The following is a 13,934-nucleotide window of genomic DNA, read 5'->3' on the forward strand; positions in this document are numbered from 1 at the left end:
GGTTGCGCAGGGGCGGGGCTTGCGCAAGCCCCGCCCCTGCGCAACCCCCGCCCGGCCGCCCGTCCAAGCCCCGCCCCCGCCCGGCCGCCTGTCCCAGCCCCGCCCGGCCGCCCGCCCAAGCCCCGCCCTCGGGTCCTAACGCGAGGCTCCCGCGGGGCTGTCCGCGGCCGCGCCGGGCTCCGCCTGCCGTGTGGCCCATCCGGACAGTGCCTCACCCCGGCCTGCGCTGCTGCGTGGACTCGGGCCTCAGGAATTCCGCTGCGGCCCAAGGCTCGCCGTTTGACGAGGAGCAGTCGCGGCAGGCGGTGGGCGAGGCTGCTCTGGGCGGGGGCCGAGGCGAGGCTCGGGCTCCAGCATGGCGACCGCGGCGCGTGTTGTGGGGCGGCTGCCCGCGCTGTGTAGCCGGACGGCAGGTGAGAGCTGGGACGCCGGGAGCGGGGTTCGCCTGGGGCCTGCAGAAGCCCGGGCGGAGGGAAGCGGGAAGCCGCGGCCGCCGGCTCCGCACGCCGTGCTTCCACCTCCCCCGGAGCCGCTGTGTGACCTTGCGCGCGTCCCCTCCGTCTCTGGGTCGCGGAGCTCCTGTCTGTCAAATGAGGGGGAACTGGACGTCGTTCTCCAAGGTTCTTCCCAGTTCCCAAAACCCATTGAGCGTGCTTGGCGAAGAGGAGCGGGAACTGGCACGCATGGCCTTTGGGGCGCGTGCGACCCCCGGGGTCGTTGGATGTCGGCCTGGGTTTGTCCTCCGGCGTAACGTTTATCTCTAGGAAGCGCTCCGTGGTTGACTTTGCATTTTCTGTTTGCTCAGTTTTACTGGAAGTCCACAATCCAGCGTTTGTAGTTTCGAAATCCGAAGACCCCTAAAGCCCGAATATGTGTATTTTAAAACTCATTTAGCGGCAGTCTTTAACCTGAAGTCATTTGGCAGAAAATCTGACTTGAACATTCTTTTGTCCATGTTGTCGCCGTCTTCTCCTTTGTTTTGTTTGTTTGTTTGTTTTTGTTTTTGTTTTTTTGAGACAGTCTTACTCTGTCGCCCCAGCTGGAGTGCAATGGCGCGATCTCCGCCCACTGCAACCTCCATCTCCCGGGTTCAAGCGATTCTCCTGCCTCAGCCTCCTGAGTAGCTGGGACTACAGGGGCCCGCCACCACGCCTGGCTAATTTCTGTATTTTTAGTAGAGACGGGGTTTCACCATGTTCGTCATGCTGACCTCGAACTCCTGACCTCATGATCCACCCGCCTCGGCCTCCCAAAGTGCTGGGATTACAGGCGTGAGCCCCCGCGCCCGGCCGTCTCCTCCTTTTTCAAGGCCCTGTTCAAATAGCTCCTAGCTGTTGTAGCTTTCCTTCATTTTCCTCACCTTATCTTCGCAGTGTCTTCATGAGGTATGTACTGCTATTCCCATTTTACAGATGAGGGAGTTAAGGCACATAGATTGAGAAACTTGCTTAAGGTTAGGCTAGGTGGACATCAGGTTTTTGCATCCATATCACCTGGCTCCAAAGCCTGTTTTTTGTTTTTGGTAACAGCTTCCTTGTTGAGACATTATTCACAGACCCTACAATGAATCCATTTAAGGTGTACATTTCAGTGGTTTTTAGTATATCACCAGAGCAATGCAGCCATTATAACCACTACAAAAAGAAAACCTGTGCCTTTTAGCTGTCACTTCGCAGCTTCCCGTTGGCCTCCAGCACAACCACTGATGTGTCTTCCCTCTCTCTGTAGCAAGACTTTATTGTATGAATACCACATTTTGTTTATCTGCTCATCAGTCGAACATTTGAGTTGTTTCCACCTTTTGGCTCTTAGGCCTATTTTGCTAGAAACATTTGTATGCAATGTTTTTGCAAGTATATTTTTATTTCTGTTGGGTATATACGTAGATTGTAATTGCTAGGTCATATGGAAACGATGTTTAATGTTTCTTTAACTCCCTTCTGTCGCCCTGGCTGGAGTGCAGTGGCACGATCTTGGCTCACCGCCGCCTCCATCTCCTGGGCTTAATCCATCCTCCCACCTCTGCCTGCCGAGTAGTTGGGACTACAGGTGCATGCCACCATGCCCGGCTAGTTTTTCTTTATTTTTTGTAGAGTGGGTCTCATTATGTTGCCGAGGCTGGTCTCTAACTAATGTGCACAGGCAATCTTCCCGCCTCGGCCTCCCAAAGTGCTGGGATTATAGGTGCGAGCCACCATGCTGAAACATAGGTTTAGGTGTCAAGGAACTGCCAAACTTTTCCAAAGCTGCACCATTTTACATTCCCACTAGCAGTATATGAGGCTTCCAATTTCTCTACTTCCTTGCCAGCACTTAATGTCTGTCTTTTTGACTATAACCATCTTAGTGGATGTGGGGTTTTTTTTTTATTTTTTATTTTTGTTTTTTCGTTTTTTTTTTGTTTTTTTTTTTTTTTTGAGACAGGTTCTTGCTCCATTACCCAGGTAGAAGTGCAGTGGCACAGTTGCAGCTCACTGCAGCCTCAACCTTCTGGGCTCAGGTGACCGTCCCACTTCAGCCTCCTGAGTAGTTGGAACTACAGGTGTGTGCCATTATGCCTAGCTAATTAAAAAAAAAAAAAAAATTTGTAGAAACAGGGTCTCACCATGTTGACCAGGCTGGTTTTGAACTCCTGGGCTCAAGCAGTCCTCCTGCCTCAGTCTCCCAAAGTGCTGAGATTACAGGCATGAACCTCCATACCTGGCCAGCCCAGTGGATGTGAAGTGGTATCAGTTTGTGGTTTTGATTTACATTTCCCTTATGAATAAGAAGCATATTATCATGTGCTAATGGCCATTTATATATATATATATATATATATTTTTTTTTTTTTTTTGAGAAATGGCTATTCAAATATTTTGCCCACTTTTGTATTGGGTTGTCTTTTTATTGTTGAATTGTAGGTATTTATGTTTTCTAGGTACAAGACCCTTATATCAGATATATGATTTGCAAAATTTTTGTCCCATTCTGTGTGTTGTCTTTTCACTTTCTTGACAGTATTTTTGAAGCCACAAGTTTCAAATTTTGATGAAGTCTCATTTATCTATTTTTTTTTCTTTTTGTTGCTGTGCTTTTAGTGTCTCATGTAAGAAGCCATTGCAGAATCCAAGGTCATGGTGATTTACCTCTATGTTTTCTTCTAAGTTTCATCATTTTAGCTTTACCTGTAAGTCTTTGGTCCATTATGAATTTGTTTTTATATATGGTGTGAGGTAGGGTGCCAACTTCATTCTTTTACATGTTGATATCCAGTTGTCCCAGCACCCCTTGTTGAAAACATGATTCTGTCTTCGTTGAGTGATCTTGACACACTTGTCAAAAATCACTTGCCCATAAATGCTGTGTCAGGTCCTGTTCTGGAGTATACCACACTGTGTGAGGAGGTACACAGTACAGTAAGCCTGGTGCTGCAGGGGTTCCAGAGGGAAGGGGGAACATTGTAGGATCGGGGAGGCTTCACTAAGAAGTGATGTTTCGGGCAAACAGAGAACCTTGCAGAGACAAAGAAGTATGCGAGAGCACAGTAGGTTCAAGACTGAGTACAAGCCTGGCATGGCCAGAGGGAAGGTGGAGGAGAGAAAGGTGAGGCAGCAGGCTGGTGTGGAAGCTTGGGGCCATGTGGCAGGCCTGTAGGCCATGCTGAGGAGTTTTGACTTTGTTCTGAAGGTAGTAGGGAGCCAGAGAATAATCTGTCAGAGCTGTGAAGTGACCAGACCTTTTATTTTAGAAAAGCCGTGAAGCAGAGGGGGAGAGATTGAAAGTAGGAAACCTGCTAGGAAACTTGTTACTCTGTGGCTGAGTGGTGATGAGGCTTGAGCAAAGAAGGGGCTTTGAGGCCACAGGAAAAGGTACAGCTGGCAGGTGGATTGATTTTTGAGGAGACTGAAGGGCTTGGTAACTGGCTGGATGTGAGGGTGAAGGGAGAAGATGAGGTATGATGTCAACTACTTGACAAGTTGCCCTGGAGCACAGAAATTACTTATTCCCTTGTCTTGGTTCTTTATTCTATGGATATATTTTGTGGGTGTTACTGTTTAAAATGTTGCTTTTCATGTAGAAATGTATCTTAATTTTTTTTTTTTTTCCCCAATTTGCAGGTCATTTATTGGGGAGGCAGCGTTCCTTAAGCACCTTACCAGCAGCTTCCATTTTGGCGTGGAAGAGTGCTCTGAGCAATGGTAAGATTCATTAATGCTACCACCTTTTCTCATAAGATGTAATGTCGGAGTAGTTTCTATAGTTTTTAAAAATATAAGTAATCACCTGCTTTTCTCTTTTCTCTCTTTTTCATTTTTTAGCCTGGTTAGTCTTACTTCAATAATCGCATTCTTTATGATACAAATACATAGGCTCTGAAGAGTATTTTCAGATTTCTTATGATTGCAATTGTTATAGTTCAAGGCTTTACAAAATAGTAACTAAACGATTACGGGGTAGTTTCTGTGTATTAGGCTTAGAGCAGGGACAATGAAGGGTTGAATTTTCAATTTACCAATGGTTATGTTAATTGAAAATTGAACCCTTCATTGTCCCTGCCTTCTCCAACATAGTTTAAGCACAATTTTGATTGAATCTCTGGTCAGTGTTTTTATTATTAAGTTTGTGTATGTATTTATAGCTAAGTTAGGTAGAATTCTATCATTACATTTTTTTTCTTTTTCCTACAACAATTTCCTTAGTATCTATTACAGTATTTTTCTAAATGCTGCAATAGATTGGTCAGACAAATGGCAATAGTTTTCTAAAATCTCTCAAACACATCGCTGATCAGCTGGTTTGATTAAATAGATGAGATTTCAATTAGGAGGAAGAAGTTCATCGTAGTGAAAACTGTAAATAGTGAAAACTGTAAATGCTGAAACGGAATCCTCCTTGGGGTCAGACTATGTGTCTTTTTTTTTTTCTTTTTGAGATGGAGTCTTGCTCTGTTGCCCAGGCTGGAGTGCAATAGCTTGATCTTGGCTCACTGCAACCTCTGCCTCCTGGGTTCAGGTGATTCTCCTGCCTCAGCCACTCGAGTGACTGGGACTACAGGCATGTGCCACCACACCCAGCTAATTTTTGTATTTTTACATAACCCACAGGAGGGTGCTTTTTGGGCTCAGCCCATTTTGGATTCTAGGGCAATTGTTTCCTAAGATGGGGACTTCATAGTCTGAAATTAATAATTCAGAGAATAAGAACAAAACCCAAACTGATAATTGATCATTGATGGATAATCTATAACTGAGTAATTTAGCATAAGCTGATGCCACCTCGTGTTTTAAAAATTATAACACATTTTAAACAAAGTCAGTTGTAGTAACAGTGTATTTTAAGTGACTGTTTCTCAATTCTAAAGTCAATTTCTTTCTGCTTTTGACAGTTGGACCTTTTAAGGTACATTATTAGCTGGGGAAGTATTTCAGGCTTTCAAAAAAAGTTAAAGAATTCTACATTTGTTAGTAATGATTTTACACTTTTTGAAGTATGTCAGAGATTGCAGTACTAAACAGTACAAGATTAAATATCTTGTTTAATATTAATATAAATAACAATATTAAGTAAGATATTTTGTTGAAAATTAAAGAGCTGGCCAGGAGCGATGGCTCACAGTTGTAATCCCAGCACTTTGGGAGGCTGAGACAGGTGGATCGTGAGGTCAAGAGTTCAAGACCAGACTGGCCAACATGGTGAAACCCCATCTCCTACTAAAAATACAAAAATTAGCCGGGTATGGTGGCGGGCACCTGTAATCCCAGCTACTCGGGAGGCGGGGGCAGGAGAATCGCTTGAACCTGGGAGGCAGAGGTTGCAGTGAGCTGACACTGTGCCATTGCACTGCAGCCTGGGTGACAAGAGCAGAACTCCGTCTCAAAAAAAAAAAAAAAAAAGAAAGAAAATTAAGGAGCATACAAGAAAAGCTAAAGCTAAAGTGTGTGCTGCATGACGGAATTTAGAATGATGAAGTCCTGAGTTTAAAAATGAAACGCCAGTATGTCCCATCTACTTTTTATTGACTAGTTCATTAAGTGCGCTGAGAGGGAACTCAGTGTGTCATCTCCCTGCCTCTGTGCAGTTGAGTAACTCATCTGGAATCAGAACTAGTGCTTAAATCCCAGCTACTAACTAGTCTTGTGACTTTTGGCAAGTCCCTAACCTCATAGGCCTAAGTTTATTTTGTAAAATGAAAAGATTGGATTAAATAATCTAATTTAATTAGATCATTTAAATTAATTAAAAGAGGAATAATCTCCTTTTAATTAGATATTTAAATGATTTTAAAGATCATCTAATTTAATTAAAAGGAGATTATTCCTTTATTTCCTAGTGTGTCTATGCAATGGAGGTATTTTGATAGCCTACTGTAACCATTTAATACTACTTGTTATTGCCACGTAAGATCATTGCTGGTGTATGGCCCTCTGTGGCCATAAAGCAGCTGTTAACCGTCTTCTTCATAACTTCACATAGACTTGAAAATAGCTGTTGTTGTCACTGTTTGGTTTTCTTTTTTTAAGCCAAGTATTCTTAAATAACTTTTTTTTTTTTTTCCTCAAGGGTTGTTTTAATTCCCTTCACTTCTCTTGGAGTCACTAGTTTCTCTATTGAAACGCAAAACTTAAGGGTGTGTGCACTGTTTTTGTTAGCAATGTTCCCATTTCTTCACATGCACTAATTCTCAGCTCCCCCCTTCCTCACAGGACTTTACCCTCCATGAATTGATTAGCTGCTGCCTCTAAGACATAGATGTTTAAAAACTTTTTAAGTAATATATACGCTGGATGATAACAATTCCAAAAAATAACAAAAAAAGCAAGTCCCTCATACCCAGTTTTAAATGTATCAGATTTCTTCCCCAGAGGCAACCGTTGTTTCCAGGTTTTCTTACATACTTCTGGGTTAGTCTGTGAAATGCATTCACACCCGCTCCTTGTGTTTTAACAGGAAGAGTAGGATGGTGGACATGCTCTCTGTACCTTGCTGTTCTGACCTGGCCAGTTGCAGGTCTTTCCAAAGAGTGTGTTGCTGGCTGCATACAGCAGAGGGCGCCGTTTGCCCAGTGTAGACTGCTCACCTAGGCTAGCCAGGGCAGTGCTGAAACTCCGGGATGGACAAATCTGCTTCTTTCTTTACCCAGCTGCACCCATTGTGCGGATGAACTATAACTTTCCCAGCTAGGCTGGGTATTTAGGTTGTTGTTGGTCAAGAGTTTTGTTTTATTTTTAAAAGAAAGACTGCCCTAAAAATCTGGTTCTTAAAAGTTCAGGATTTTAGTGACTTATTTTTATTAGTAATGATTGTTTGATGCTACCAGTGTTTTTCCACAGCCACGAAACATCTAACTCAAAGTTTAACCCCTCTGCCTACAGGCTCTTTGTCATCACTGGGAACCAGAGACACCCATCCCTACGCCAGCCTGAGCCACGCACTGCAGACACAATGCTGTGTTTCTTCTCCTAGTCACCTGATGGGCCAGCAGTATAGACCATACAGTTTCTTCACTAAATGTATGTAGAATGGCCACAAACTTCCTGTTTCTTGAAACAGGAAAAGAATTTCTTATATCTGAATTTTTCTTCTTTTTTACATGAATTAAGATTTTAGTGATTAGTTTACAATGTACTGTCAAAATGAAAATGTTCCTTGATGTACGTCCTAGAATTATCTCAAATGCTACCAGTTGTATTTTGGGGAGTACTAGTTTGCTTAGGCCCCTTGTTTGGGGCACCTGAGGCCTGAAGGATATTGAATCATGGCCCATATCTCTTGCTGACTTAGATTCACACCAAGAATATACTCATGTTTTCATTTGTGCCTTAGTTGAGGAGACAGGACATCTAATTGGAAAAAGTTAATTTTAAGGAGATATACTGTTCACTAACGCTACTCTTATTTGTGATAGCATTTAAAAGAGTCTAATCTGAACTGAGACTGGCTTCTCAGGGAATAAATGGAGATTGAATTTAAACTCCGCATTAGCAGATTAAAATAAATTAGGATTGGCCGGGCGCGGTGGCTCACACCTGTAATCCCAGCACTTTGTGAGGCCGAGGCGGGTGGATCACTAGGTCAGGAGATTGAGACCATCCTGGCTAACACAGTGAAACCTCGTCCCTACTAAAAAAACAAAAACAAAATTAGCTGGGCGTGGTGGCAGGCACCTGTAGTCCCAGGGAGTCCCTGCTACTCGGGAGGCTGAGGCAGGAGAATGGCGTGAACCCAGGAGGCGGAGTTTGCAGTGAGCCGAGATTGCGCCACTGCACTCACTCCAATCTGGGCGACTGAGCGAGAGTCCGTCTCCAAAAAAAAGAAAGAAATTAGGATTATAAAGGCAATTCATGATTAGTTTAGAATATTTGGTAAATACAGAAAAAAAAAAAAAAGATAATCACCTGTATTCCTACTATGAAATACTGAGTTTGTTGGGGTTTTTTTCTTTTTGGAGACGGAGTCTTGCTCTGTCACCAGGTCAGAGTACAGTGGTGCAATCTCGGCTCACCGCAACCTCTGCCTCCCAGGCTCGAGCGATTCTCCTGCCTCAGTCTCCCAAGTATCTGGGACTACAGGCGCGTGCCACCATGCCCAGCTAATAATTGTATTTTTAGTAGAGATAGGGTTTCACCATGTTGGCCAGGATGGTCTCTATCTCTTGACCTCGTGATCCGCCTGCCTCAGCCTCCCAAAGTGCTGGGATTACAGGTGTGAGCCACTGCGCCTGGCCTGCTGCTTTTTTCAATGTAGTAATACATTGCATTTTTCCACGGACTTCTGCAGTGCAACAATATGACCATAGAGTATTTCATTGTATGGATACAGCTCACTTTAATTTGGAAGTCTCCTGGTAACGAGGTCATTTGTGTAGCGACAACACAGAAAAGACTTGGTGGAGGATTAAGCAACGTAGGCTTAGTTGAACCTGCAGATTCCAGTACAGAGAAAAGAGAGATGGACAGAGTTGGGGCCTTTAGTCTCTCCACTTGGTATGCATAGCCCCAGTTTTTTCTAAGAGATGACTTTGTACTTTAGTGGGTATATCAGATTTACAAGCCTTGGGAATTTTTATTTATTTATTTATTTATTTTTATTTTTATTTACTTATTTTTTTTGAGACGGAGTCTTGCTTCTGTCGCCCAGGCTGGAATGCAGTGGTGTGATCTTGGCTCACTGCAACCTCCGCCTCCTGGGTTCAAGCAATTCTCCTGCCTCAGCCTCCCGAGTCGCTGGGACTATAGGCACCCGCCACCACGCCCAGCTAATTTTTTGTATTTTTAGTAGAGACAGGGTTTCACCGAGTTAGCCAGGATGGTCTCGTTCTTCTGACCTTGTGATCCACCCGCATCGGCCTCCCAAAATGCTGGAATTACAGGTGCGAGCCACCGCGCCCAGCTGGGAATTTTTATTTTTTAATAGCCTTTTCCCTGTTCTAAAAAGCCTCGTTCTAGAGGTGGCCTTACCCTCCGAGACCTCATCCTTCACAGTTGTCCCACCCCTGCCTCGGACTCTCTTCATCCACGGTGTTCTTCCTCAGTGACATGACTTGGTACTTTTTTTGTTTTTTTTTTTTTTTGAGACAGAGTCTTGCTCTGTCACCCAGGCTGGAGTGCAGTGGCGCGATCTCGGCTCACTGCAAACTCTGCCTCCCAGGTTCACGCCATTCTCCCGCCTCAGCCTCCCGAGGAGCTGGGACTACAGGCGCCCACCACCACGCCCAGCTAATTTTTTGTATTTTCGGTAGAGACGGGGTTTCACCGTGTTAGCCAGGATGGTCTCGATCTCCTGACCTCGTGATCCGCCCGTTTGGGCCTCCCAAAGTGCTGGCTGGGATTACAGGCGTGAGCCACCGCGCCCGGACCGACTCAGTACTTTTGTGGGTTTATGGCTCCAAGTCATAGTAAGATTTGCTTCACCGGGGCCAGCTCAGTTGAAACTAGCATGGGGCTAGTTTTCACTGTTTCAGTAGGAAATAGTCTGATTTCTGAATCTCCAAGAAATAGAAGGACACACTTTTTCAAAAATGATTTCCTATGAGTATTGAATCTTGTTCTTGTAAACCTATCTTTTTTCTATAGAGGATCCACTGTTTAAATCCTTTTGATTCAGATTGGCAATCTGTGTTACTTAGCATGATTAAGAGGGAAATAACTCAGTGTGTAAGATTAGACACTACAGTGGATTTATGTATATGTGTATATATATAAAAAACATGAGGCCGGGTGCAGTAACTCACACCTGTAATCCCAGCACTTTGGGAGGCTGAGGTGGACGGGTCTCCCGGGGTCAGGAGCTCGAGAGCAGTCTGATCAACAGGGTGAAACCCCGTCTCTACTAAAAATATAAAAATTAGCTGGGCGTGGTGGCGGGCACCTGTAATCCCAGCTACTTGGGAGGCTGAGGCAGGAGAATCTCTTGAACCCGGGAGGCGTAGGTTGCAGTGAGCCGAGATCGTGCCACTGCACTCCAGCCTGGGCGACAAGAGTGATACTCCGTTTCAAAAAAAAAAACATGAACTTAATCTTTTATAACTATAATAGTAATAGGTGTATGTATTAACCTAACTGCACCCTTATGGAAAAATGACAGAAAGAATTGAAATAATAGTAGATGTATTCTAACTAGCCTTTTAGGTTATTTAGAATCTTAGACCTGATGTAAAATAGTAAAATTTCTATTAAAAGAACTTAATTCACCTTGGAGCCATTACAAAATTGTGTTGATGAATAATATTTAAAAAGACTCATAATGTAATGTTAAATAAAGAAACAGGATACAAATGTGCATGTAGTATAATTTTGCTTAAATATATATTATGTATGCATGTGTAAAGAAAAAGGCAGAATACACATTCTTATCTAACAGTGGTAATGGGATTATGATTATTTTTGCATTCTGTATTTTCCAGATTTTAAAAAATAACTATTTTATAATTTGAAAAAGGATTAAAACATTTTTAATAGCATAGTGGCATTCAAAGATTGACTAATGACTGCTGTCTTTTTCAAATGCAGTTAAATATTTTATTTTTCTCTTACTATATATATGAAAGAGCTTACATTTTTGTCTCAATGTCAAGTTCTTTTTAAAATTGAGTCTCTTTTAATCGTAATGAGTGATTTATGAGTTCTGATTCTAAGTGAAAGAAAACTCTGTGATGATTGGTTTCTTAGTATGCCTCCATTACAAGTGAACTTTCAAGTTTTCCATGGCATTTATAGGTACCACCATTTTTTAGCACTTAATGGAGAAAAATCAAATCGTTAGTGAGAGTTTGGTTGGAGGTTGGTACTTTTATTTTGAGCCTGTGGTCTTTTAAAGTGAATTCGAGTCAGCTTAAAGATGAGCTCAATCCTTTGTTCTGATCAGGGATGTCCAAAGCAACATGCGACGTGGAATCGCACTTCCCTGAGCCTCGCTTACGAAGACCAGTTGTGATACGTGTGTGTGTTTTTGAAAAATTGGATGCTGTACAGATATAGAGCATTTAAAAGTATTATAAACCTAAAACATTTTTCTCTTTTCGTGTTATCTACCTAGAGGATCAACGTAAGACCTTGCAGGAAGCAAGTAGGTAGACGTTTTAAACTCTGAGCATTCATAAGAGAATGAAGGTACTCGTTTGTCTTCTAGAATTTGTTTAGTATTTCAGGTATATAGATATAAATGTGACTTAGATTTTTTACTATTACAACATTTTGTGGTTCTGATTCTTTATTAAAGAAATTGGTAATGGAACAATTCTTTTTTTGAAGGCAGGGTCTCCCTCTGTCCCCAAGGCTGGAGTACAGTGGCATGATTATAGTAATCTCAAACTCCTGGGGTCAAGTGACCCTCCCACCTCAGCCTCCCTAGTAGCTGGGACCACGGGCACATGCCACCACACCTGGCTAATATTTGAAGTTTTAGTAGAAATGGGGTCTCACTATGTTGTCCAGTCTGGTCTCAAACTCTGGGCTCAAGTGATCCCCCTTGAGTTGGTCTCCCACAGTTTTGGGATTACAGGAATGAGCCACTGTACTTGGCCAACAGTTGATTTTATAACCATAGATTTTGTTCCAGATTTATGGGTTCAGATTGAAATGCTGATTCTTGTTTGGACTAGAAAACTTATACTTAGGAAGGATAGTTATTAGTTCTCTTAGTGGTTATAGCGGAGGCAAGAGGACAGGAAGACGCCTGTATCCTGGTTGGTAAAATGTCAGGGAAACGAACCTATTGGTAAGCAACTGAGATTCGGACGCTGGCTTTTATTTTATTTATTTATTTTTTTTTTTTTGAGAGGGAGTCTCACTCTGTCGCCCAGGCTGGAGTGCAGTGGCTGGATCTCAGCTCACTGCAAGCTCCGCCTCCCGGGTTCACGCCATTCTCCCGCCTCAGCCTCCCGAGTAGCTGGGACCACAGGCGCCCGCCACCTCGCCCGGCTAATTTTTTGTATTTTTTTTAGTAGAGACGGGGTTTCACCGTGTTAGCCAGGATGGTCTCGATCTCCTGACCTCGTGATCCGCCCATCTCGGCCTCCCAAAGTGCTGGGATTACAGGCTTGAGCCACCGCGCCCGGCCGGACGCTGGCTTTTAAACCGTTAGAGGGAAAAACAAATAGTGAGAGTTTTGTGGAGAACTGAGATTCGGACGCTGGCTTTTAAGCCGTTAGAGGGAAAACAAAATATTTAGTGAGAGTTTTGTGAAGAACTGAGATTCGGACGCTGGCTTTTAAGCCGTTAGAGGGAAAACAAAATATTTAGTGAGAGTTTTGTGAAGAACTGAGATTCGGACGCTGGCTTTTAAGCCGTTAGAGGGAAAAACAAAATATTTAGAGTTTTGTGGAGAAATGAGATTCGGACGCTGGCTTTTAAGCCGTTAGAGGGAAAAACAAAACATTTAGTGAGAGTTTTGTGAAGAACTGAGATTGGAACGCTGGCTTTTAAGCCGTTAGAGGGAAAAACAAAACATTTAGAGTTTTGTGGAGAACTGAGATTGGAACGCTGGCTTTTAAGCCGTTAGAGGGAAAAACAAAATATTTAGTGAGAGTTTTTTGGAGGAAAGTGATAGAATTGTCTTTCTTGGGCTTTCCAAATGTAACCGTCTTGATGTGTGCAAAGAATGATTTAATTTTGCTTTCATCACTTCAGTGATAAGTGAGTAAAGCTGTAAGCAGACCTCCACTTCTCTTATGATTCAATAGGAGAGCATAGACCATTGCTTGAAAACTACAGAATTATAAAAAGAAACCCTGTTTCGTTACAGTGACTGCAGATGAGCTGTGGAAAGGCGCTTTAGCGGAGAGTGGTACTGGAGCAAGAAAAGGAAGAGGCAAAAGAACTAAAAAGAGGAAAAGAAAGGATCTGAACAGGGGTCAGATCATTGGTGAAGGTAAACTCGTTTATAAAAATAGCTGAAGTGCTTTTTAAGTTTCTTACCCCAGATTTTATAGATATTTTACAAACTAGAAGCATCAAAACATTTCTCATGAAGGGCACTAGGATCTTTGGTTTTAGAATTCAACCCGTTGACTTACTCATTGCCCCAAGATTCTGGGAGAGGAAAATCCCATAGAAATGGATTTATTCATTCAGCAAGCATTCAGTGTCCCTATGTGTCAACTCCTGTAGCAGTGCCTGCCCTCAAGGAGGTTGTAATCAGTGGTAAAACAGAGACTAAATGGAGAGTTGGCGAATATTCCCTGCAAAGGGAAGACAGTGAATGTTTTTGGCTTTGTGAGTTACATAGTCTGTTTTGCAGCCGCTCAGCTCTGCTGTTGTAGCACAGAAACAGCCACAGACAACACACAGTCGAATAGGTATCGCTATGTTCCAGTATAACGTCATGTACAAAAACAAGCCACGAACGGAGGTGGCCTGTGGGCCTGAGTTTGTTGACACCTAGAACACATAATTGTTTACACTTATGCTTTTGGAAGAGTAAAAATAGTGTAGTGTACTTCAGTCAGCCCATCT

General features: G+C 43.1%; 1 protein-coding gene across 1 annotated transcript in view; it reads left to right on the top strand.

Annotated features, from left to right (window-relative positions):
• Positions 1–115: 115 nt before the first annotated feature.
• Positions 116–13,934, top strand: part of MRPS5 (mitochondrial ribosomal protein S5) — a 33,686-nt gene continuing 19,867 nt past the window's right edge. The window contains exons 1-4 of the mRNA XM_025353892.1: positions 116–413; positions 4,101–4,181; positions 7,356–7,493; positions 13,225–13,350. Of these exons, the coding sequence (XP_025209677.1) occupies positions 356–413; positions 4,101–4,181; positions 7,356–7,493; positions 13,225–13,350 (403 nt within the window). The 5' untranslated portion in view covers positions 116–355. The remainder of the gene's footprint in view (positions 414–4,100; positions 4,182–7,355; positions 7,494–13,224; positions 13,351–13,934) is intronic.

Source organism: Theropithecus gelada, chromosome 13 (genome assembly GCF_003255815.1).
Source record: "Theropithecus gelada isolate Dixy chromosome 13, Tgel_1.0, whole genome shotgun sequence".
Taxonomy (NCBI): Eukaryota; Metazoa; Chordata; class Mammalia; order Primates; family Cercopithecidae; genus Theropithecus; species Theropithecus gelada.